This window comes from Acipenser ruthenus, chromosome 2, assembly GCF_902713425.1.
Source record: "Acipenser ruthenus chromosome 2, fAciRut3.2 maternal haplotype, whole genome shotgun sequence".
In the NCBI taxonomy this organism is placed as follows: domain Eukaryota; kingdom Metazoa; phylum Chordata; class Actinopteri; order Acipenseriformes; family Acipenseridae; genus Acipenser; species Acipenser ruthenus.
In genome coordinates this window covers 67,076,980-67,104,741 of record NC_081190.1, presented here as the reverse complement: position 1 = coordinate 67,104,741, position 27,762 = coordinate 67,076,980, and the positions used below count along the sequence as shown (strand labels likewise).

The 27,762-nt window shown below is 38.8% G+C and overlaps 1 protein-coding gene across 1 annotated transcript in view; it reads left to right on the top strand.

Moving 5' to 3' along the window:
• The first annotated feature begins 9,777 nt into the window (after window positions 1–9,777).
• The window catches only part of LOC117409260 (FRAS1-related extracellular matrix protein 2-like), a 61,845-nt gene continuing 43,860 nt past the window's right edge, over window positions 9,778–27,762 (top strand). Inside the window, exons 1-2 of the mRNA XM_058999299.1 lie at window positions 9,778–14,946; window positions 15,583–15,672. Coding sequence (XP_058855282.1) covers window positions 9,921–14,946; window positions 15,583–15,672 — 5,116 coding nt within the window. The 5' untranslated portion in view covers window positions 9,778–9,920. The remainder of the gene's footprint in view (window positions 14,947–15,582; window positions 15,673–27,762) is intronic.

Genomic DNA, 27,762 nt, shown 5'->3' with positions numbered 1-27,762 from the left:
TTGGCCCCCTTCATAATCTCCCTCTGTCTGATTTATATGCAAAAATCTTTGTTCTGCTTCCTCCGAACCCAGAATCACTGAGTCTCTAATCCAAATCCAGATGGACAAAGAATTCATGGCCGGCTCCTTCCTAGCTCCGTTGCCCATCTTCAGAATTAGCCCCATTGGAGTAGCAACCCACAAAATATCAGGGAAGCGGCTAATCATCTATCTTTCCACCCCAAGAGGCAGTTCCACTCCAAATGGCCCTAATTCCCCAAGATCAATTCTCCCTTCGTTACATTACAGCTTCCGAAGCTATTAAATCCATCAAAGCAGCAGGCCACGCCGCCTGGCTCGCAAAAGCAGATATTTTCGGCTCTTTTAAATCATGCCAATTCATCCCTCCCTCCACCACCTGTTCAGGATCTGCGGGGAAGACAACTTTCTCCTTATATCCCCACCTTCTAACCCCCTCGCTCAAGCAATCTTCAATCTGCAATCCTTGATTTCTTCAGTAGGTGTCCCACCCTCAAGATAACCATCAGCCCAACTAGAATTCCTTTGGAATCACCCGGGACACTGACAAATCCGAAGCCAGCCTCCCACTTGACAATCATGGAAAGCATTTGTCAGTTCATTAACAACTTCAGAATATCAAAATCAATCTCAATACGCAACCCATTATCTCCCTTCGGACAATTCAGTTTCGCAATTTGTGTTATTCACAAGGCAGAACATCCACATCGCGCCTTCTCGCTCTTGCCTCAACTGCAAAAACCTGGATTCTCACGTACAAATATCTTTCAGAAGCAAGAAACCCTCCTCCAGAGCTTCCAATGCTCCAGCTGTCCTCCAATACTTGGATTGTGGCAGCCATTACCGCAGTCAAAGCTAATGCTAATTCCCATCTAATATGTCCGCTCATTCTCTCAAATACTACAAGCATTAATACATGGTGTGAGACGTGGTACGAGACTAGAAATCTGTCTTGATTATGAGTTAAGGAGTTCCACTTTTGGGAGAATGACTGGAGTTGTGAAACCCAAATCTCTGAATGTGAGTTCACCTTTTCCATTCCAAGCAGACATGATAGTAGCAAACCACTGATCAATCCTGTATTAACGAACACAAAGGATGGTCGGTATCTCACCTCTCTAGACATCAGAAGGTTCCCCAGTTCCACCATCTCATATTCAAATAAACCCATCACTCTCCAATCTATTCTCTTCTGCAAGAGAATACATGTCATCAGCCCTCTCTCCATCTACCAGGTCCTGCTACGCTACAGGTTGGTCGTCATTCTCTTCATTCTGCGCCCAGAACCGAATATCCCCCACCCCATTTAATGAAAATTGAATTGTGGCATTCATCGTCCACGCATGAGACATTCTTCATCTTTTGCCAGCATCCATAAAATTCTATATCTCAGGTATCCAATTTCATTATCGTAGCTTGTCCATCCCCTCACCGACACTTCTTTCCATCCCCGCAGTGCGCCTCACAAGAGCCTTCCCCCTTCACCTCCATCCAGACTACCCATATCTACAGACATCCTTTCCCAATTAATTTCAATTTCACGCTCAGGATGTTTCAACCCATTTGACGACCTGGTGATGGAAGCTATGTGCCTGTCAGCTTTCTTCGGATTTCTAAGAAGTGCAGAATTCACAGTACCATCATTATCCAGTTTCAGATCCATAGGTATTCGTTATTGTGATCTTTCAATAATTCTTGATAATCATTTCATTCTGTTCCTTCACTCAGCCAAGACTGACCAGCTTCATCAAGTACAATTTATTCAATTATCCATCCACACTCATTCAGGATCGGCACAGCTCCATCAGCAGCAAAAGCCAATGTTAGTCATCACCTTATAAAAACTATGGGTTGCTGGTTATCAGCAGCAGTCCACTCTTACATTCGTTCTCTTCCTACAGAAATCTCAACAGCTCAATCAATTGCTAGTATTCCCCGAGTGGGGGCACCCGTCCCGCCAGGATGACCAGAGGCTTCCTCCTATAAAGGGTTTTTTTCCTCTCCATCAAGTGGAGGGTCGCACATAGCCCGTCTTACTAACCATCTCTCTCTTTGTCCTTGTTTGTCCATCTTCCCTGTTTTTTGTTGTGCATTGGCACGCTGTTTTTTGTTTGTCTTCACAGGTGCGGTCCTTGTGGGGAGCCGGTGGTCCATTCTATTGGGGGGTTAGTGAGTCTCACTTCCCCGGCCTCGAGTCAGCCGCAGCTACTCATGCCTTCGTTCAAACTCTATCTTTCAGATACCCCTGCGGGTGCACTCCAGTGCCTGACCTTGGAGGACTTGCCTCACCCCTTTGAGAGCGGCTCCTGGAGGCAGGGATTCTCTTTCCTTCCTTCTTTCCAGGTTATGAACCTTTCCGTCCTCTGGGGGCATGACCCAGTCCACGAGGCAGCACCTCCAAGGATTCTCCGCAGTCAGAGGATTTCTAATGTTTTCAGGGGGTTTATATGTTATTACTGTGAACTATATATATATATATATATATATATATATATATATATATATATATATATATATATATATTCTGTTGGAGAAATGGTTAAAAAAACAAGTAAAACACTGTGAAAACTGGTGCATTACAGCTTTATATCATAATTTATTTAATGAAGGTACAGTGGCTTGCAAAAGTATTCACCCCCCTTGGACTTTTCCACATTTTATTGTGTTACAACATGGAATCAAAATGGATTTAATTAGGAGTTTTTGCCACTGATCAACACAAAAAAAGTCCATAATGTAAAAGTGAAAAATAAAATCTACAAATTGTTCTAAATTAATTACAAATACAAAACAGAAAATAATTGATTGCATAAGTATTCACCCCCTTGAGTCAATATTTGGTAGAGGCACGTTTGGCAGCAATTACAGCCATGAGTCTATTTGGATAAGTCTTTACCAGCTTTGCACATCTGGACACTACAATTTTTGCCCATTCTTCTTTGCAAAATTATTCAAGCTCCATCAAGTTGGATGGGGACCTTTGGTGAACAGCAATTTTCAACTCTTTCCACATATTCTCAATTGGATTGAAGTCCGAGCTTTGACTGGGCCACTCCAGGACATTGACCTTTTTGTTTTTAAGCCACTCCAGTGTGGCTTTGGCTGTATGTCTGAGGTCATTGTCCTGCTGGAAGATGAATCTTCTCCCAAGTCCCAGGTCTCTTGCAGACTTCAGCAGGTTTTCCTCCAGGATTTCTCTGTACTTTGCTGCATCCATTTTGCCCTCTATCTTCACGAGCTTTCCAGGCCCTGACGTTGAGAAGCATCCCCATAGCATGATGCTACCACCACCATGCTTCACGGTAGGGATGGTGTTCTCAGGATGATGTGCAGTGTTAGGCTTGCGCCAAACATAGCGCTTAGCGTTGAGGCCAAAAAGCTCTATTTTGGTCTCATCAGACCATAGAATCTTCTTCCACCTGGTCTCAGAGTCTCCCACATGTCTTCTGGCAAACTCTAGCCGAGATTTGATGTGAGTTTTTTTCAACAATGGCTTTCTTTTTGCCACTCTCCCATATAGGCCACTTTTGTGAAGCACTCGGGCTATTGTTGCCGTATGCACAGTGTCTCCCAGCTCAGCCGTGGAAGACTGTAACTCCTTTATAGTTGCCATAGGCCTCTTGGTGGCCTCCCTGACTAGTGTCCTTCTCACCCGGATACTCAGTTTTTGAGGACGGCCTGTTCTAGACAGATTCACAGTTGTGCCATATTCTCTCCATTTCATAATAATGGATTTTACTGTGCTCCAGGGGATATTCAATGCCTTGGAAATGTTCTTATATCCTACCCCTGATTGGTGCTTTTGAAGAACCATATTCCGGATTTGCTTTGAAAGTTCCTTCGTCTTCATGATGTAGTTTCTGTTATGAAATGTACTAACCAACTGTGGGACCTCCCAGACAGGTGTATTTAACCTGAAATCATGTGAAACACCTTAATTGCACACAGGTGGACTCCATTCAACTAATTATGTGAATCTAAAGACAATTGATGGCACCAGAGCTTATTTAGGTGTGTCATAGCAAAGGGGGTGAATACTTATGCAATCAATTATTTTCTGTTTTATATCTATAATTAATTTAGAACAATTTGTAGATTTTATTTTTCACTTTGACCTTATGGACTTTTTTGTGTTGATCAGTGGCAAAACTCCTAATTCAATCCATTTTGATTCCATGTTGTAACACAATAAAATGTGGAAAAGTCCCAAGGGGGGTAAATACTTTTGAGAGCCACTGTATTGACAACAGCTTCTACTGCACACAAGGTTGAGCAATTCTAGTTCTTACCAAGAGGTTAAAGACGTGAGGTTGTTACATATACCGTACTATACAAGGATGTTAATTTAGCTCGTAGTGAAATCTGAAATGGCTCACACTGTTATATTTATCACCCTATGCTGGAGATACAGTGGATATAGTGAAGGCGGTTGTGCGCACGTATGTACGGACATATGTATGCCACACTTTACACTTTTCATGTATTTGTAGAACCGCTAATCCGATTGGCATGAATTTTGTTATCAACATTATTTAATTATTGAGAATATTCAATTCTGGGGATATATGGAGGTGTCTGTCTGTCCGTTCATCCATCTGTCTGTACTATTCTTTAAGTACTGTTGATATGTCTGGGTTATCAACTTTTTCATCGACTGATAGCTCTAATTTACAGCCATGGCGGGGATGTATGTTATTCACATAAAAATGTATATTTCTATCTCTCTTGAGAATATCCACTGGGTACTTGCTGTCGACCCATCTTTGTGGGCTAAGGCACAATGTAGGCGAGTAGCTTGGCCAGAGTAAAACATAGACTGACATGCTGTGGCAGGGTAGCGTTGCGGTCAAGGCTGGTCAGCAATTTGGGAATGGACACATTCTACTCTTATTTCTGCAGGGATGGGATTTTAACCCCATCCCTGCCAAATTTAAATCCTCCAACAAAACATGTAAGGGCATCCGCCCTGCCACACATGGGATTAGATCATTTTTTACAAAACAAATAAAAACTACAGCTAAACCACCTCCATGTATTTGAACACTATACATAATTTCAGAAAGCTACAATATCTAAATGAATATGATTTCTTAGATGCTGCTGTGAAATTCTTAGTAAAAGCAGTTCCTTTGTTTCCAGTAAAAGTATATTACTAATGCAATACAGAGCTACATGAATCCGTTTGTAATATACAGTATGTGAAGTACTGTACATAGCTGCCAGTTGTCTACATTTAGCGCTACCATATAAGCCAAGTTTTTTTTAGCAGCTACTGATGGCACTAAACTCACAAAAGAACTTATCCCAGGCTGGAGAACTCTGAAAATCTTTTCATAGCCTAAAATTATCATTGGTTATCCATGTGCCAAATGCCAGCATGGCTACGCTGTGCACAGCTGCACTGCGTTCCTCTTAGAGATGAGAATGAATGACTTGTACTGTATCTCGTCAAAGACAGGAAAAAATAAATTTTCAAAGTTTGAGCAAAAACATCAAGCAATTTATTAAAAATGACTGCAGTATCTATTGTGTCATAAATTGCATTACCCCATGGACTGTAAGTTAAATCTTGGGAACCTCTTGAGGAAACTGTGCATGTACATTTGTTGTTATGAGATGCTATTATACATGCTATTGATGCAGATGGTCACATTTTTATTCATGATGATATCTGGATATATAGATTATTGACACTTTTTAAAATGGTATTTATTAACTGTACTATAACTAAACGTGTAGTAACATATATCTACACTGTAGCTGACAGAGTATAAGGCTGTTCCTGTAGTTAACTTGTTCAGTTTTTGTTTCCTTCTTGCATCTTCTTCTCAATAAATACCCATTCCTGACAACATGTCAGCTCATAGAATGTAATGTGGGCATAACCTGAGCCAATAAGCTGACAGCCCTGTATTGATCCGAGAAGCTAACACAAACAAAATGGAATGTCTTGCTAATATAATAATGCTTACAAAGCACAGATTCCTTCAAATCTCTGAAGTTCTTCACTTTATGAACCACAGCTTTAATAGGTTTATTCTGCTGAACCCCAGCAAAAAAAATGTTTGTACATGATTGAAATAGGCAACTGAACACCTTAAAAATATCAAGACATTCTTGGCTCCAAAAGACATTGCTGCAACTCTGATGAGGCAGCTGTATTTAACATGTGTTGGCAGTGTCCTTCGTGTATTTTTCCATTCTATTCATAAAGCGTACATTCTTTGGATACAGTCATAAAATGTGGCTTTAAAAATATCACCGAATTATTTTTAAATAACACAGACCATATCAGTTTATATTACTGGCCATGTATCCAATAAACTCTTTGCATAGTTTTGTTTTGGTAGAGAAAAGAATATATGTCACTTGACTGTTGTCCAAAAAAATGAAGATATTGTACAAGTAAAAACTTTGGGCGCTAACTGCAAAGATACACACACTTTTGGAGGATGAGGAAATCATGTTTCTATAAATGTTTAGAACAATATAAATAGTTCATTTATATTAACATGATATATGTTCAGTAACCGCTCTTTTCAGAAACGAAGCTGTTTCTTGTTGGTGTTATGCATTCTAATTGATCTATGTGGTTTTCCTAAAAACTTTCTGCATGTCCCACATATGTACTCGACTACCAGTATCTGGCATTTTCTAACCTCAGCTGTTTGCTTGAGATTTAATTTTAATTTTAATTTTTGAAGAATATCAGACACATGAAGCCCTACACTACGTATCCACCAGCTACATAAAAAAACAAACAAAAAAAAAACTGTGAAACTTCACTTCTGCCTCATAGCTACAAAGGTCAACATAAATGGCTTGTTTCCTGTCTGAGTTCCCCTTTTGTATATTGAAGTTAAGCAAGTCAACCAAACTCAGTTCATTTGCCTAATGATCTAAGACCACCTCTTCAAGTTCACTCTACACTGCAAACAAACCGGACCGTAGTGAGTTCTGAAACAGCCTCCCAAACAAACCCAGTGTACACACAGTCTTAGCATTAGTAACTAAAGAATACCCACCTGGAAAACAGCAATGCAGAGCGGCCACACTGTTCAGTCTGAATTCATGTTTCAACAGGACTCCCTGAAGCATTAACAGCCTTGATTCAACATAAAACATTTTAAAAACAATTCCCATTCTTGTGATTACATCTGCCAAACAGAAATAACCTGGATAACCTTCGTGTATTAAGAATATCAGCAGTGAATTTGCAACAAAAAAAAAGGTTGGCTGTAAATATGAGACAAACACTCCATTTAGCCTAATAGTCTAATGTGCATTTGGCTTGATCTTAATTAAAGGTTATACCGAAGTGCCATAGATTTACAGATCTGGTGGAATAAGGGGTATGTCTGGAGGTTTTTGTGGAACTTAAACATCTTTTATGACCTATGTGTTATAGCAAGGTTCAGGTGTCCTCGCTTGTTTTGTAAAAAAGGAAAGTCTTCTGGGCAGCAGCTCGGATGTGATGGGGCAGAAAGAGGAGCCGTGTGACAAAGTGAGGCAGCATGGTTCATTACAATAAATCAGGTTACTGAAAGGCCCTTCTGTTCACATGAACTGCACTGTGAAATTACCATGGCAATCAGCTCTGAAATACTAACTCACAAATCATACTTCAAAGTGCCACTGCAGTGACTGGGAAGTCTACCTTAAAGGCACCCTAAGGCTTAGAGTAAGGGTAAGGGTTAAGCCCTATTCAATTAATCCAAACAATCACCTTTGAAATAATTCAAGTATAGCTTCTATGTAACAATTAATTTTTTAGGTTGGGGGAGAATGAAGAACAAATGTGAACTTCAATGGCCATATAAACCATGCAGTAGAATATATAATAGCCTACATTATTGAATTTTGATGTATGGCTGGATAGTTTGGAAAAGTATATTCAAGCTCTAAATCTCTAATTCACTTCAGCGACTGTGATCCATGCTCCAGGCATCAAGACTGAAGTTCAAACTTTCTGCAGTGTCTGTGTATCTTGTACTGTAAATGTGATTTAAATACTGAGCAGCTTCTTAAATGAAGTACAATAAGTCACAGCCATCTGTGGTAATTATTTTTTTTATCTTAAAAGTGTCAGATTTAAATACTGAACCACTTTGATTATTAAAATTAGGCCCTTTTTCCACAATGTTATGAAAAACAAACATCTAACAACGCAGGCACTGTAAGTCTCTGTTTTATATAATTATCTGTATGTCAAACTCCTGTTTCAATCATTTAAATGTTTATGTTTGTGTCTGTGGTATAATATAACCTACTGGAATATATGAAAACTTAAAGTGCAAAATATCAAGAGATTGACAAGATTGAAAATTGCTAATCATATATCATAATGAGAAACTGCATTTTTTATAGCAGTTATTTCACAAATGTATGTATGTTATATTGAAAAAATGAATACCAAAACATCTTTAAATTACATTCTGTTACGCTCTATTTTTTTTTGTTTGCTTTACAAAATGATAAATACCAGTGCAGTACAACCGCAAATATGGACAAAAGGGGAAAATAACAATCTTCTGCCCAAAGTTATTTGTACATTTTTTTAAAAAATGTTAATCAAATGTATGAATTTAGTATGGTATTAATGTGAAGTTCCAGGTTTCCATTTTACATACAGGTACCTGCAACCATAAAACAAAATTCAATTCAGAATTAATTTAGCACCAGTATTAAAATGTCCCGTGCTTTTCTCATTTGACCAAAAGGTGGTGCCACAGTCAATGCTAAATAACCAGAACTGTGCAGCTCCAGCAACACTTTTTTAAGTAAGTTCATTTTATGAAACTAATCAAAACAAACCTTCCATGATTAAATTGTCCAAAGCAAGATATGGATATTAATTAAGTAAAAGTTCATTGTTTAAAACCGAAAACAGTTTAATTGGTTAAATGTCCATGCCACTATTTGTTAACAATACAATTAGTATAGTTTGTGAAGAAAAAACTGCAGTAGGTTATTTATGGTAGGCCATCTGGTAACTATTATAACTATGTTATAAGATAATAAATTCCAACAATTAAATATACTACAGGAGCCCACTTTTATATTTTTCTTCACTAAAATATAAATTTATTGCAGTAAGTAATTTATTTACAAAATTGCATAAATTATACTGTATTTAGGATGCAGCCCCCTTCTTCACATCTCGCCAGAACTGTAAAATCATATGATAACTTCCCCAGGTTTTGTAACATGTCTTTATAAAAATAATCTTCAAATATTTTTTTCCCCATTACCTGACTGAAGCACATATTTTCTGAATGACTAGGAACTGGGGGATGGGAGGCTATAAGGAATGTGATTCAGCTGCTTGCAGAGATAGCAGAAAGCAAAGTCTGAATGAACATGTGCTCGTTATTTGCAGACAACAATGTGTGTGTGTGTGTGTGTGTACACACACTAATTTTTGTTTGCTTTTTTGAGTGATGTTTTCACCTTAACACTAATATTCCTGAAATGCAGTATTACTACTTTCTTCTAAAGTCTTGGATACCAGCTTTATTATAGTTCAGAGAGTGGGGATTAAAGAGATTCAATAAAAGTGTGTAATGGTATCGCTTAGGGCTGGGTTTCTGAAGCTGTTGGGTGGGCTTTGCAATGTGTGTTGTTTAATTAGCCATGGGATAGGAGGGAGCTTCAGAGAGGCATGTTCAAGCTGTCAGAGGGTGGAGTCTTGGGCTGTCACTGTCTCCTGGTTAAGTATTACCTGCAGAGCTCCACAGAATAAGAAGTGCACTTGTCCCATGTGTGGCCACAAAGCAGGAGGGAACAGCAGCTGTATGCAACTTCACTAGTTTTCATTTATTTATTTATTCATTTAGCAATCCTGGGAAACTTAAAAGACTTACATTGGATTCTAAGAAAACAAAGTTGTGGGGCAACTAGCAATGGATATGGCTGGTTGTCTGCAAAAGACCAGACTCTCTCAGGCATCAGCACTTGTGGGATGCCTGCTTGTGTTGTGTTCTTTAAGCTTTTCCACCGTGGGTGCACAAGATTTTGATCCTGCTTTCCTCTTTGGACCCAGACCAGGACCTAACTCTGAATCCATACTGGTAGCCAACAGTGGGGTACGGGTGCCTTTTGGGAGATCCATATTTATAGACCCAATCAAAGATCTGGTGACTGAAGTGCAGCCCAGGGACAGGTGCTACATCACAGTATTAGAAAATGACCCACTCGCCCAGAGACCTGGTATGCTATCTCCAAAGAAATTCCCTTGTGCATTTGGGGCGGAAGAAGTGAAATACACTCACTTTGGATCAAGAAGCCCAAACAAGGACAGAGTGAGGCTGCAGCTGAGGTATGACTCCCAGACTGACACCATTATCATCCCTTTCATGCTGGAGGTGGAGGTGGTATCTCAGCAACTGGAAGTCCTAACCCGCAACATGCCTTTGGTGGTGGACAAGCTTAACGGAATCAGCAACCCTATTGACAAAAAGGTATTGGAGTTCACTTACGATGGCTCGGAATCATGCAAGGTCACCACCCTGATCAGCACAGGAGGTCTACCAAGGTATGGCACTCTTTTAAATTACACTTCCAATGGCCATATGATAGACTGTGATGCTTTTGTTAATCTGGGCATTCGCTATAAGCACACCTCCACCACCAACTCCCCAAACAGAGACTATATTCCCATGTTGGTAGAGTTACTGGATAAAGAGGGGAACCCTGTGAAGCAGGAGTATTTTCAGATAATGGTTAGGATCAAAGCAGGCACAGAAAACACTCCACCAAAGCCGAGTTTTGTTGCTATGATGATGATGGAAATTGACCAGTTTGTGATGACAGCAATTACCAATGATATGTTAGCAGCTGAGGATGTTGAGTCTGATCAAGATGATTTAATTTTTAATATCACTTCCCAACTGGGCTATGAGCAGGGCTACATCATCAGCACTGATGACCAAAACCTACCCATATCCTCATTTTATCAGAGAGACATCAATGACTTGAAAATTGCCTACAAACCACCATCTGCAGACTCAGATGTGGAGAGAATCTTTCAGATTGAATTTGAAGTTGTTGATACTGAGGGTGCTATCTCTGATACCTTTGCATTCATGATTGTTGTAAAGCCAATGAACACTTTAGCTCCGGTTGCAACTAGAAATACCGGACAGATGCTGTTTGAAGGTCAGTCAAGAGCACTTTCCAGCACCCAGAACTTAGAAATCAGCGATGAAGATAATCTTGAAGATGTCAGAATTACTGTCATTGATGGCTTGAAGCATGGTGAGCTGACAGTCTTAGGGGCCCGCAGAAAATTTTTCACCCCTGCTGATTTAGATGCTGGTGTTGTGGTCTATCAGCATGATGGTAGTGACACTTACAGTGACAACATTATTTTCCACATGACTGATGGCAGACATGAAGTTGAGTTTTTGTTTCCAATCACCATTGCACCAACTGATGATGAACCCCCAATTATAAATGCCAACACAGGACTTGTACTGTTCAAGAATGAAATTATGCAGATCTCACCCTTCATTCTAAGTGCCACAGACATTGACTCAGAGGACTCTTCCATTAAGTTTATAGTGGAGCCCCCTTATTCTACAACAGGTGAATTGCTCCTGAGGCAAGCAGAACAGCCTTCAGACCTGTCTGCATGGCAATTCAGTGAAAGCGAAGAGATGTTTGAACAGGTGGTTAGGGAATGGTTTCAGCAGGACATCTTGGATGGAAAGTTGTTCTATCGGCACATTGGACCTCACAGCACTACCACTGTCATGGACCAGTTCGTGTTCCGTGTTCAGGATGACAACGATCCCCCCAACCAGTCTGGTGAGCACATCTTCACAATTAAAATCCACCCAGTGGACGATCTCCCACCCGAACTCTTCCCAGGCACCTCTTTGCACATGACTGTAAAAGAGTATGAGCTGACACACTTTAAAAATAAATTCCTGCGTTATACAGATCTGGACTCTGATGACAGAGATCTGAAGTATACTACTGTGATGCCACCTACTGATACAGATGAAAACAACCCAGTGTTGCTGGGCGAGATAGTTTTGACTGAGAACCCCAATATGGTCATCACAGAGTTCACACAGGCTCAGGTCAACCATCACAAAGTGGCCTACAAGCCCCCAGATCAGGAACTGGGCATCACTCCAAGAGTAGTTCAGTTTAGATTCACTGTTGAGGACACTGCTGGTAATTCGGTGGACGGCACCTTCACAATCTTCTTACAGCCTGTTGATAACATGCCACCCCAGATTACCAACACTGGTTTCACTATATTAGAAAGAAACACATTTATAATAACCAGGACTGAGCTTGATGCTACTGACCCAGACACAGATGACGATGCTATTACATTCACTTTAACCCAGGCCCCCAAGTTTGGACTGCTTCAGTATTTTGGCCTTGATATGTCAATAGGAGAAACATTTGTGTTGGATGACATTTCCAATGGCCGTGTTGCCTACATTCATGGCGGTGAAGAATCCACCAGTGACACTATAAAGCTTGATGTTAGTGATGGATTTCACGAGCTCCCTATCGTTATCAAAATCACAGTTAATCCAGTTGATGATGAAACACCAGCCATCGTGCTTCCCTCTGGCCTGCTGGGTTCTTCCATTGATGTCCTGGAGAATGGGGCCACTGAGATCACTACCAATGTGATTCAAGGTAGAGATGAAGACACTGATGACCTGATGCTCACTTTTATAGTTGATGAGCCTCCAAAACTGGGTGAAATCCTGGTTAATGGACTACCCTCGGAAAGGTTCACCCAACAAGACATAATCAATGGGGCTGTTGTATATGCCCATACAAGCGGCGAAATTGGACCTTTTAAGGTGTATGATTCCTTCAACCTTACCATTTCTGACCTGTCAGACGAGTGGGTTGTTGGAGGTAACAAAGTCCAAGGTGTCCGTGTGCATGTAACAATCCTCCCAGTCGACAGCATGGCTCCCATAGTAACAATAGGTGATCATTTTACAGTGCTTGAAGGAGAGAAAAATGTTATCTCTCTTGGAAATATCAAAGCTGAAGACATGGATACAGAAAATGATGATATTTTGTGCACCATCATAGTCCAGTCCACCTCTGGATATATTGAAAACATTTCCCCAGCAGATGGGTCTGAAAAATCAAGAGCAGGTACTGCCATCACTGCCTTTAGCATTAAGGATGTCCGTCTTGGCCACATCTACTATGTGCAGAGCATCCACAAGGGAGTGGAACCTGTTGAAGACAGGTTGACACTCCGCTGTTCGGACGGCATTAACTTCTCACAGCGCCATTTTTTCCCCATTGTCATCATTCCAGCCAATGATGAGAAGCCTGAGATCTTCATTCGAGAATTCGTTGTCATGGAAGGCATGAGCCTGGTCATTGACACGCCCATTTTAAATGCTGTAGATGCAGACATTCCAGGAGATGAACTTGAGTTTGAAATAATCACACTTCCTAAGCACGGTAGCATTGTGCAGCAACTGACAACAGGTACCATTCCAGTCAAGAATTTTATCCTTGAGCAGATCAAGGAAGGATCCAACATTGTCTATGAGCATGATGACTCTGAAACCAAAGAAGACAGCTTTGAGATTCGACTGACTGATGGTAAACACACAGTGGAGAAAAAAGTTCTTATCATGGTCATCCCTGTTGATGATGAGACTCCAAGAATGACCATAAACGACGGCCTTGAAATTGAAATTGGTGAAACAAAGGCAATAACTAACAAAGTTCTCAAAGCAACAGATCTGGATTCAGAAGACAAAACTCTCACCTACATAATTCGTTTTGAGCCTGGACAAGGTTTCCTTCAGCGCATTACTACTTTGGGAGAATTGGTTAGCAACATAACCATTGGCATGAACTTTACCCAAGATGAAATAGATAAAGGGCTTATACAGTACGTCCACACTGGCCAAGAAGGAGTGCGCGACCTTGTGAAGTTTGACGTCACAGACGGCATCAATCCATTGATAGACAGATACTTCTATATCAGCATTGGCAGCATAGACATGGTCTTCCCTGATGTCATAAACAAAGGTGTGACCCTCAAGGAAGGTGGAAGAGTGACCCTCACTACAGACCTGCTGAGCACCACAGACATCAACAGCCCTGATGAGCACCTGAGCTTCAGCATCACTCGAGCTCCCAGTCGCGGTCACTTAGAGTGTACAGACTACCCTGGTGTGCCCATCACCACCTTTACTCAGCTGCAGCTGGCAGGCAACAAGATATACTACATCCACACCTCCTATGATGAAATGAAGATGGACAGCTTTGAGTTTGAAGTAACAGATGGCTACAACCCAGTCTTCCGCACTTTCAGGGTTTCCATCACCGATGTGGACAACAAGAAACCAGTCCTGACCATCCATGACCTGGTAGTTGCAGAAGGGGAGGTGAAACTGATCACACCCTTTGAGCTGACTGTTGAAGATCGAGACACCCCAGACGACATCTTGCGCTTCACCATCACCCAGGTGCCTGTCCACGGTCAGCTGATGTACAATGGCAGCTATGTGGTCACCAGCTTCACCAAGCAAGACCTAAACGAGAACCTCATCAGCTACAAGCACGATGGCACTGAGTCCAGTGAGGACAGTTTCTCTTTCACTGTGACGGACGGCACCCACACAGAGTTCTACGTTTTCCCTGACACTTTCTTTGAGACTCGTAAGCCCCAGATGATGACCATCCAGATCAACTCCATCGACAATGGCATCCCCCAGATAGTAGTCAACAAAGGTGCCCCCACTATTAGACTCCTGCACACTGGCCACTTGGGCTTCATGATCACCAGCAAAGCCCTGAAGTCTGAAGACAGGGACAGCCATCACAAGTTCCTGAAGTACCGCATCTCCGAAGATCCCCTGCATGGCTACATTGTCAACACAGCTCTGGGAAACGACAGTGTAAAAACCTTCTCACAAGGTGAGTGTCTATTTCATCTGTTGTTGTGTTTAAATGTAGAAAATTAGTTTTGTAACAATGCACTGCACTTTTACTGGAGTTTAACTACAGTTTTTCAGAGGTAAAACCCAAAGAAAACCCTATTGGAAGACTAATACTGATTCATAATAAAAAAGACATACATAATATGTAATGCCATTGTTAATACCAAAGATACCAAATGTGTACAATGGTTACCAAAATATTTTTTTAAAATGGTAACATTTCAGTGTTTGTGATTTATATTGAACTTTTTTCTCTGTTATTTAATTTCTTACATGTTTAATATCCTGTTATGTGTGTTCTGTTGTTTCTCCATATATCATTATTTGCCAAGCAATCTGAAGGGATTTGGCATACAGGGCAACACCAATATTCTTCCCCACCTCAATTCCTCACAATCAGCCTTCAGGAATCTATTCAGAAGCATTTTAAAGCATGTCAAATTTAAGTAGAAACAACAATGGATAATCTTAGAGAATACACATAACAAAATATTAAACAGATAAGTGACAGAAACCACTTTAATGTTGATAGTTGCTCAAACTGATTACTGTATTTATAAAACCAAAACACTTTTTAAATCATTGATGCCTACCCCATTCTATAATATTCTAGCTGATATTGATGAAAGGAAGATCTGTTATGTCCTACGTGACGGCGACAATGCCACCAGTGATATCTTCTACTTTACAATTGAAGACAACGGTAAGAATACATGATTCAGATGTTTTCGCTTTCTTCTTCTAAATACTGCTAGCGTTCTTACAATGTAAGAGGAAGTTAAACTATACCATTCAATTGACTGTGGATTGCATTATGCTGTGGACCAGAAGGGAACTGAGGGTAATGCTCCTAGTCTTTTTCTCTTTCTTATTCAACAACACACAGCAAGCATGAAGTGTGGCACGATTGATAACCTCATCTCTGGCTGAATACACTTCAGTACTGAGCTTTCCACTCACCCCACCACTACAGAAGGTGGTCCCTCCATCACAGGTCAGGGTCACATGGCATATCATCAAGATATGTGCATCTTGTACCCTGGCTTAGCACTTTGTTGTTTCTGGTATATATGTCTTTATAAAAGTTTACCACACATATACAATGGTGAAAACAGAGTTGCATATAAGAACAGTATATCAAGAAAAAAATATTGCTAAAAACATGTTAAATGCACAGTATACACATGGGAGAAACATGGTAATTTATGTTAAAGCTCTGCTTATAACATTCGGTACATACAGTTGTGCTGAAACTGTAATAGTTAGTAGCATACCAGAACAACACAAGCCAAGGGAATAAAGCACAGTAATTAAAATCAAGCTTTAGTGATGGTTTGGATTTCAAGCTTCATAGACCCTGGCTATGCAGATCTTACTTCTGGAATGTGTTAAATAAAGGAGTTAAAATATTATAATATACAGTTTTATGGAGGTCTTATTACTGGAAAGATTTGTGATAGAGTAAGTATATATGGCGGGTTCTTAAAAGAGCATGTTTACCAGTTTAGGGGCTACTGATCCGTTCAGATCACAATAGAGAGAATTTGGAAACAATGAAGCAGTAGATGATTCAAGCATGTTCTTGTTAACCTGCAATGCTGATCTCTTTTCCTCTCTGGTATCCATAAAATGGAAAGGGCTTTGGATTTCAGCGGCTGTGTTTATTTTTATTTCTGCAAATTCAGTTTTGGTCAGATGTCACCTGAACCATCCTTCTTGGGTTTCATAACTCGCAGCTCATTAGTTTGCTATTGATGTTACCTTGTTCTACAACATGTCTGGCATCTGGTACCGTAGAAAAATTTTATATAGCGTCACAGAGCCACCAGTGTGGTACAAGGGTGCAACGTGTGGGGATCATACGTACGTACAGTAATAGTAACTCATTGCTTCAAAACTTGAATGCTGATCTTTATTGCAAATAGTTGCATACTTCTGGTGGCTAACATATATATCCTGGTATATATATATATATATATATATATTGTTGGCAGCAGTATGGAGTAGTGGTTAGGGCTCTGGACTCCTGACTGGAGGGTTGTGGGTTCAATCCCAGGTGGGGGATACTGCTGCTGTACCCTTGAGCAAGGTACTTTACCTAGATTGCTCCAGTAAAATCCCAACTGTATAAATGGGTAATTGTATGTAAATTTGATGTGTAAAAAATAACGTAATTGTATGTAAAAATAATGTGATGTCTTGTAACAATTATAAGTCGCCCTGGATAAGGGTGTCTGCTAAGAAATAAATAATAAATATAATCATGAATGCATTCGTGCACATCAAAGCTTTTTATAAAAAAAGGTGCTGACCAATATAAGGCACTTTGTAGAATAAAGAATGGCTCCACAAAGTCTTAAAACAGTTCATGGCAATGGTAAACTAACCATCCATGCATACCTCGCTTAAATTGTTGATATTTGTGAAGTCAGGATTGTGAAGTCACATTGTGTTTTTTTCTTCGCTCTGTTTGAATCAAAACGTTTTTAAGCAAATAAAATGTAAGAAGATTTTGCTGCGCAACATCAGTGGTCACATCTTAAAGAACACAACATCAAGTATATAAAGTGAATGTACAGCAAAAGGTTACAAAATGTAACAGGTGGACAGCTATTTTAACTACAGCTGTAAATGTAAAGAGCCATCTGAGTTTGTGAAATGCAATCCTAGCAGTTAGGTTTGGACTATAATTATGCCGTATTGAGAACTATCGGAAGATCACCACCCTAGGCGTATTGGTTTTTAAACATGCGGCAGAGTCTAGCCACTGACATGACTCTCTCATAAATTCCTTCTGTAGCAGAAGCAAAGCCCACACCATCAATCTTACTATTAGCATGCACTCGAAGCAGTGCACACTTTAATTGAGACACTTGCACCAGAGAAAATGGGTAAATGGTAGGAAGGCTAACAACTATCTCTAATTATCTCCTTTCTTACACACTGTTCATTGAAACTTTTAATATTAATATTAAGGGGTGAAGAAACTGCACAACGTTTTAAATCAGTTACTGTGCAACCTTCACTAGGTGTCTTTGTTGGGGCTTAATGCAATATATATATATATATATATATATATATATATATATATATATATATATATATATATATATATATATATATATTAGATATAGAGTAGGCTATCTACCTACCCAACCAATATTTATAGTTGTAGCAGGATAGTGTCAGGAATGAGAGACTCAGAAACAAGGCGCTGCAGTTTAAACGTGTATGCACACTTTTAATAAGCAAACAAACAAACAAAACACAGGAACAAATACACAAGGGCCAAAATAAAAGGTTTAAACAAAACAATACACTACACAAACACCGCTGTCAGGCTGGGCATTCGCATTCACTGAACAGTACAGACAATTCACAGTTTACATCACCTCACCTAAACTCCAGACTCAAACACCTTCCCCAGACAAAGCATTTCTCTTTTTATACATGTGGCCACTCCTCAGTTAGCACTCAGCTACTTAATTGGGGAATGGTCACATCTGTAATTGCTGTCAGGGACAGATTTAACCCCATCCCTGCTAACCTTAAATTCCCACACACATACTATTTACATTTCGCCCTGCCACAATAGTCTGGCTTGGGAACTTGTTTTTTAATGGTGTTTTATATAGTTCATTAGTTTATTTATCATTAACTCAATGGGGACTACTTCAGTGATCTAAAGCAGCAACAGAGCTTCATACATGCATTTATTTAAAATATACTATCTGCTATATCACAGATTTGTTATTATATGAATTGAATTAATTATAATAAATGGATTTTGGGATTGGAGGTGATTTGCAGGTAGTCAAAAACGGATTGAGTCACCAAAATTAAAACATCTATTCATAGTGTTGGCTATCCATTCATCAATTGTTGGCTTCACTGATGGTTCCATTACAAAACGGTGGAAGGATGAATGTCCTCTCAATACTTCATACTTGGAGACTTTTTTAACAGCTGGAGCTAATTATAGGAGATTACAGTGGCATAATGTGTTCAGGAAAAGAAAACAGCATTCCCAATTAACACAACAATAAACCTGTTTGCAAACCCATTATGCCAGTTAGAATACGGAGCTTCGGAACCAAGTGCAATGTTGGTTTAAAAGTATCTTACATCTGGCCAAAGTCTAGTCAAGAGCAGAGAGGAATTAACTTAGCTCATGTACGTCTGCAATGAGGGGCTGTAAAAGGTTAACTTCGTATAGGATTAGGTGGCTAGAATGAAAACAACAAAGTGCCTCTAGTGATTGACTGTCAGACCCTTTTACTTACTATCAACATGTAAAAGCGAATGAAAATCACACAGGCCACAGCAAATAGGATGAGAGGATCTATGAAAAAATGCCAGGACTTTAATTAAGGAGTCACACTGTAGAGGTCTTCCCATTTCCAATTAATCAACCCGACCTGACCACGAACCGACAATTATTTACTCGACCCAATGTCAAATTCTTATTATTAGACCCGGATCCGACCCGGCCTGAAAAAACAGTGAAACACTTTTACTTTCCCCAGCTTAGTATATGCACTGACCAGTCAACATGGAAATCTGGCTCAACTACAGACAGTGTTTATTCCATCATGAACCTACACAGAGGACTGTAAAATTAAATATATAATATGTTTGTGTAAAAGATACAAAGATAAATACATTATCTGAAAATCAAATGAACTGAAGTACGATCTCGTAAATGCATGATTTTATTACAAACTTAACACAAGAGCAAACAGAATTGAGATGTAAAATTTGTGTTTTGCAAAACTTGTTTTTCTTCTTTGTACACAATAACAACAAATGATTCCCACACCAGAGACTTGCATTTTTCTGTGAGCTTTTGTTCATGGAATTCATTTTTCTTTATTTTTTCTTTCATGTCCATTATAAACATAAACAAATCCATTACTCCGACTTTTAAGAATGATCTAAAAGAAACACCTGCAAGCCATGTCATGTGCTACTGGGGGAAGCCAATCCATGCAACAGGAATTATAAACAATGATTTTTAGTACCAAAGACAGCCTCATTAATAGTAATTGACAGTTTGTGTATTACTGAGTAAACAAAATTGGACCCGACCCGACCCGAGTGTTGCGTGACAATTTTGCACATGAAAACCCGTTCGGTACGGGTCGGGTCTCGGGTCCTCGTTAGATATTTATAAGTATTATAAATCAAGCATGGCCTAATGTTGCAAGCTGGCCTGAGCGGTGACATCAGACCCGGAAGAAACACACACAGCACTTCAAGTGAAATGAGAATGTGCTTTTTTTAATAAATAAAAAGATTTAACAAAACACAAAAACTGAACAAACAAAACGGCACAATGGCCAAACAAACAGACACTAACAAACAATGGACAAAACAAACAAGTATCGTGCTGGTCCTGCTGGCAGAAGGCACAGGTGTCGTTGTCCATCAAATCAACAGTGCGAAGGTCACTCTTGAAATAAGGACTTCAAGGATGTGTTGCAGTAAGAAAAACTCTGTTAAGAAAACTCTGTCAAGAACATAGAAATTGGACTATGGAACAATGGTCAAAGGTGCTTTGGACTGTTGATGGATGGACAACGACACCTGTGCCTTTTGCCAGTTCTGTTGTCAATTCAATGCTTGTCTTCTTTCTATTCCTTAAGGATATTATCTTCAAGTATTGCTCATCCTTGTTAGAAAGCTTTTTGGGTCTTCCAGTCTTGGGTTTGTCAATTACAGATGATGTTTCTCTGTACTTGTTGATTATGCTTCAGATACCACACCTTGAAAATCAAGTGATGCAAGCTATTTCACTCAATGTTTTTCCTTCTTTATGCAAGTCAAGGTTGTTATAATAGTAGAAAAACCAGTGGAGGCTTTGAATAAATTATTGATGCTCTTAATGCATCAGCGTAGAAAAATGCAACATGTCTAAGACTTTTGGCACAGCAGTGTACATATACACATATACACATATATACAGTACATAGACATACTGTACATATACACATTTGCTAGCAGGCAATATAGTTGGGCTGGGACTGAAACTAGTTTAGAATTAAGGGGTTAACTGGGGAAAATATAAACCAGCTGAAAAGCCACAATAATGGATTAAAGGATTGAAACAGTTCCTTCGGGGCTTTTTAAACTGAAAATGCAGTATTGGATATTTCAGATTCATAGCAGTGGCAATGTAATGAGACAACATCACTTGACCAAAGACCTAGCAATGTTGCACTGAAAGAAATGGTAGTATAATTACAAGCCACCCGCTTGACAGGAAATCAGTTATCTGCACTGTGGGGAAGTCATTGGCTCTTGCTGAGGCTGTCTGTGGAGACAGCTGCAGGGAGTGAACAATGCAAGCAGGATTTTTTTTTTTTTATGCTTGGCAAAGGTATCTATAAATAAATTGATGCCACCCAGAGACTTTGCCTCCCCACTTAGATTGTGAAACACTTGGCCTATGTGAATAGAGCTATAGTGTTTTGTTTTTGTTTTGGACTGAAAGAGTTGTGTCGCCAGAAGAAAAAACTGCAGTTGTTGCTGAGAAATGCTGCACTAGCACTAAATATTCTTTATTTATAACAAGTCAAAAGTAATTTAGTTACATTGAAACCTGTCACATTGTTAGGCTAAATGGTATGAAACAGACTGTAACCGAGTGAAACGGAGCTGTATGGTTTCCTGTTTTCACAAATATAACTATAACCACATTCATAAAAGCGTGTGTGTGTATGCGTGTGTGTGTGTGTATGCATGTGTGTGTATGCAGGTGTGTGTGTGCGTGTGCGTGTGTGTGTGTGCGTTCCTCCATATTGGCTGTCCTCTAATCTCTGTGTCAGTGTCAGGAATTGTCGGCCTGCCCTTTATAAAGAAATGGCTATTTCATAATGAAAGCATGCAAATAAGATTTGGTTTGCTAAATGCAACCTAGGAATATAGTGTGAGCCAATTAGTCTTTGGAAAAGCAGTTAGCTATCCTAATTGTAAACAAAGGGCTTAAATGTTTGTCTTTCGAGAGTTCCCGTTAGTTACACCTTTCTCATTAAGTTGAGAAAGTTTAAATTAGAGAAACCTTTATGTCAGTAATACACTTTATTTAATTAGCCCACAGTGAAACCAAATGTTTAAGAATCACACATAGGTTGTATGCAACAGATTTTAAACACTTCTTAGTTTTTATTTAAATTGTTTGAGAACCTACTTTAGAAGCGAAAAAAATAACATTATTGTCTAAATAAACACTAGAGTGTAAAATATATAAATACTAAAAAAAAATAAGATTTATGTTTGATTCATGAACATTTGATTTACAATAGATAGTCTTGTGTGATTTAAACAAAAGGTATACATCAACAAAATTGTATTTGTATTTGTATTTGTATTTGTAGTGTATTTGAGTTAAGTGTGCTTGTCACCTTGGAATCCTACTCATCAGCACCCTGTTTATATAGTTATTTTGTTCTACAAATATTGAAATACAAATATTAACTATGCCATAAAGGTGAGATAATCTGGAAGTATAAACTATAGCAACTATAAGGAGCTTCAATGGACCCTCTTCAATGAGATTAGTAGAGGCAGGTGGTTTCCACTCTTTTCTAAATTGAAATGTTCATACAGTTTCCTGGTGTTGATTGATAACCGGCCAGTAGACTAGACATTCTGGATTATAGTTGCAATGTTTTTTTTTGTTTTTTTTTTTACTATTGATACCAGTATCTGTGTACTGTCACCCCCCTCCACTGCTGTTGAAAGAAAAGAAAAAGCCCTGATAACACAAAGCTGACATGCATGTCTCCCTGCTGCTGCAGCAGTGTCTCTGCTCTATACTTGTTAATCACTTCTACCGGCTTCAGTAATACAGTTGGTGTTACTATTGGCTGTGCAGATTACTCATGTTCCCTTGAGTGGAATTACGTTCCCAAAGCATTCGTTTACAAATTTGTCCAGAAATGTATCAGTCAGTGTTAGTATAATCTCTTTGCATGACCCGTTACCTAATAAAGATATGTCTTTAATATGGATATTATCATCATCAGTAATGCAGGGACTACAGCTGGTGTACATTGTAAATGTCAGTGATACCATAAAAGTTTTGTCTTTTTATGTGGTAAAAGAAAACCAATTAAAACACCCATAAAAGTACCTTGCAGGTTTTTTAAAGATGTTTCTACATGCTTGAAAGAACACAAATGCAGTTTCATTCCTTGCAGTTTTTTTTTCTTTCTGGAGGAATTCTTCCCAACACAGAGAAAAATGGGTGAAGTGGGTTTTCTACAGGTACTGTACATATAGTGAGTACATTGAAGACAAGGTTTAATTAAAATGTTGTTTTACTTTCAAATTACACACTTCGCAAGATTACCAGTACACCACAAGTGCCTGTATAGCTTTTGTGTTTAATTATAGTGTCTGTAGCCCTGTTGTGAAAGCTTCATTTCATCGCTGAATTCCAACATTGCTTTGTTAAATTGGCAGCTGACTGCCTTATGAAGTTTTATCAGTAGCCCAGGGTGGGATTTCAAAGTATTCTTTTTTTTTTGGTAGACATTTTGACTTTGTTATCAAATCATTACTATTCTTATGGATACGACAAAAAATAAAAAAATAAAACATGTAGTGAAGTCATGATGTCAAACATTAGAAGTTATTTGAAGTCCTGGATCTCATCAGATTGGTGCCACTTGTCATAGTCACAAAAGTTTTGCCAGCAACAAAAAACACCCTATACTGTAGGTATTCTGCTGTGATGTACGTTTCATTATCTACACTGTTTAAAATACAGCCAAATTAAGGGGTTCCCATGTGAAATATGTACCATAATTAAAAAAAATAAAAAATAAAATTGGTATTCAGTTCCACTATTGTTTAAAATAGATCTCCATCAATTCATCAAAACTGTAAATCTATACATGCGTCTTATGTTATTTCTAAACGACTTTTAAATATTTACAAAAGCTAACTACTACTGTTTAATAACCTGTTATGATAAGCCATCAGCACCTGTATTAAGTATTAAGTTTAAGTACAGTATGTCCCTTAACTAGGGCATTGACTGAAATGTTAAGCTGCTTTTGGGAAAACTAAGGGGAAATGTAACTTAAGGTGTTTTATTCATCTGGCCACTGATAGTAAAACCTAATTGGGGTATGCCTGCAAAAAGCATACTGAAGATGATATTTTAGGAGTCATCAGGTTAAAATACCAGCAGTTACAAACTGAACTCATAAGTTCTTCTTTACAGCGATTTTATATATAGTATGTACAGGTATAGATATTTAACATGTTTGTAACACCACAGCCAGGGTGCAGCTCTCGCTGAGCCTCTAAAACGCTTTATTTTATTCTCGCCACTGCTGGCAGCTAGCCCTCAGAGCCACTGGGTTGAAACAAAGATATTCAACTTAATTAGTGCTCAAACACTCTATAAATGTTAGGGTGTGCTAATCCAGTCCCTGGGTCAGCCTTTAGATCTCTTCATTGTGTGTTTGCTTTCCACTGCCCACTTTATTAACTGTTAAAATTGCTTTAGGAAAAAAAACAACCCTGTATGAGCATCGTAAAAGACTTGGGGCCTTTTTTTAATCAAACCCTCCAATAACAGGAAATAAGTGGTGGCAAAAGGCCTGGTAAGTTTACATACAATGCAATAATATTGAGTATGTAAAGCTATTGTTAACTTATTTTGATTTTGAAGATTTTTCTCTTGCATTAAAAACAGACAAGGGCTCTGATTTTCAATTAAGTGGATTTTAAAAGAAAGGGCACAGGCTAGCCTTTTGTCCTCTGAAATGTCACTTAGGACAGAAACCGGTTTAGTATTTAGAAACAGGAAGCCTCCTCTTCAAAGCCCAAGACTAGCATTTAGGGCCAGCGCTTAAGCACGAGAGAATGGTCATGCAGTTGTTAGCCTCAGCAGAGAGATCCACACACAAAGCACCTTTTGAAAATGTAAACCCTGCATTGGATGAAGGATACTGGGGAAGACAGATTGGGTTTCAAAGAGCCGTTGCTGAGATGATAATGCATATTTGAATAACTGGAGAATCAGGGACCCACTCAATTAGAGCCCCATGTTCTACTGTCTGCTTGCCTCCCCAATTATCCATTATCCATTATCCTTATATATGTTTAATAAAAATTATATTCAGAAGCAGTGTAAAATATGAAGTGTAAAACATGTGAACTGCAACACACAATGGGCTGACAGTCCAATCTCTGTATTAACCATTAAAGGGTTGCTTATTTGGCAATACCAGGCACTGACATTACGCTAGCATGACTTTTGACTGAAATGGCTTGAGATCTAAGATTCATACAACCTGAAATGATTAGGGCATTACTCCTGGGAAATGGGTATGATTAACCATTAGTTGAGATTCGGACAAATGGGTTTAAGAGTTGGGAAAGATTTAACACGTACTGGTCACATTTTTTAAACCGCTCCAATTTTATTATAATCTGAGGTTAACGAGTGAAATTTGGATTGTCAGTTACAAGTGACAATCATACATCCTGTGAGCCCTAAATAATTTAGATGTTCACATACTTGCTGCCTCCTGGCCTTGCTTTCAAGCAGGAGACTGAGTGAACTCAAGATTTCAGGATTTTGGCTATATACTACACAGATAGACATGGAGCAATTCGGTTAGCGTTAAAGCGGCTTTACCCACAAAAAATGTCAGTGAAAACGACGACCGTAATGTTACACAATGTATTGCTGTGTAAAATGAGACTTAGGGGAACAACATTTTCGAGTTTGTTATAAACCAGTGTCATGATTTAAAAATACTTGCATTGCACATTTTGTGTAATTTATTTTAAGAATAAGAACGATGCTGACAAAGCGCAGCACGCTCTCGTTGTAAACTGGCCCAGCATTGCTTCCTGATTTTTCTCATTCGTGATGCTATTTCGGACAGAAAATGTTCAATGTTGACACAACTTTGCCCCTGTCCCCCATACCCCCAAGAATTTATATGAAATGAAGTGCCTGTTAGGTAATAATACTAAAAGAAACTTGTATGATCTGATTTTATGGTAATTGGGCAAACGCTGTAATTGCATTAGTAGTTTTTCAAGAGTTTCTGCGCATATCTGAATGTAAGCCTCTAGAAGGTAACCAGGCAGTTTTCTAAACAGGAACATTTCGTCATCGTGTTTCGGATTTTATCCATCACGTATGTCAACAGGCCAGGGAGCATTTCCCGTCACTTGCTGCTGAGTCCACCCTGCATTGCGTCTCTTTCTGTGATCGTGTGTTAGTCTCCAGCTGAATATCAGACTTTATTGACAATGTGAAGATGTATTTGATTTCAGTGTGTGAAGGCAATGATAAATGGGACTCGGTTATTCTTAACGCCCCCAGATGGCGAAGCTCTTCTTCGCCTCTTTGGGAGCTGTCATTGAGGCTCCTCTCCCCATAACACTCTTCAAGGATCACCATCATGCAGACTGTTTATAGCCGCAGCTATAGCGCTACACTTCTGAGAGGAGACGCAATGCATGGGTGACGTGTCTTTAAAAGAACCCATAGCACTTGTCAGCTTGTGTCACACGGATTTGAGAACAGGTGACACTCCTTCAGATGTAGATACATGCAAAACAGAGTCTATTTGCATGATGATATACAACTCATGTAGTACTACTAAAAATAACTGCAACTACAAATGTAGAGATTTAAGGTGGCTCCAGCTAAAGAAATAACTTCAGCTATGAAATACTTAGTCAGCATTCAGACATATTCAACTATCTGCCCGGTTTGCTTTTGCAAATCTACAAATCTATAAGCAATTGTCGTTTCATAGTTCTACAAATCACCAGCATGGCTTTTGACCAGTCTTATTTACAGTGTGCTAAAATAATGTGTTTGAATTTAGAGGATTGTCATTAGTTGTGCTGTGATATTGTGTATTCGTTTTTTTTTTTTTTAATCATTTTTGGTATTTAATTTACAGTAACTTTGTAGTATTCAGTATTTGTGATCTATATGCGTAACATTCCAGACTCGCTACAGAAATATTAGGAGGCGTGCAAATATGTTGATATTTCATTTATATCGCATATACATATATAGCAACTCTAGAATCCTGAGAATCTTGGCAAACCTGTTGTTAGCCTATTAAAATGACTCTGGTAAATTGGTTTCGATGGACACTAAAAAATTTTTTTCCTGGACCAGCAACTGTGGGACTAATTATAAGGATCGTTGCATTCTGGGGGTCTGGAAAAGTTCCAGTTTCGGTCAGCCCTAGATACAAACAAATAATAATCTAGGACACACTTAAGCCAAGGGGGCACTAGTCTACATGTTGCTAGAAAATGTAGAGTGAAATCTGTTGCTTCTACATTGTCGCTTCAGTTTTCAGGGGACACTATTCTACAGTATGTACAATTGTAGATAAAATGTTGGACAACACAGAGAAGACAATACATAGATGATATTTCCTATCAAAAAGTGTATTGGTGTTTTTTTAGTGTCCTGTAATTTTCCAGCATTTTTTTTTTCAATATACTAAAATAAACTTTATTCTTAAATATGTATATATAGGATTGTATTAGTAATATTACCCTCATCTTGAATGTTATTTTGTTTTATCTGTGTAAATAAATGTGTAAATGAAACTAACTGTAAATAGAGAGAAGTTAAAATGTGATTATTGTTGTACTTGTTTTTATTATATTATTTTGAACAGAATTCCTAATTATGCCAGATGACGATTTTTTTCTTCTACAATCAGATATTGGTAACTGTGTGACAATATTTGCAAGTTGTGTCTGCTGAACTGCAATGTTTATCTATTAC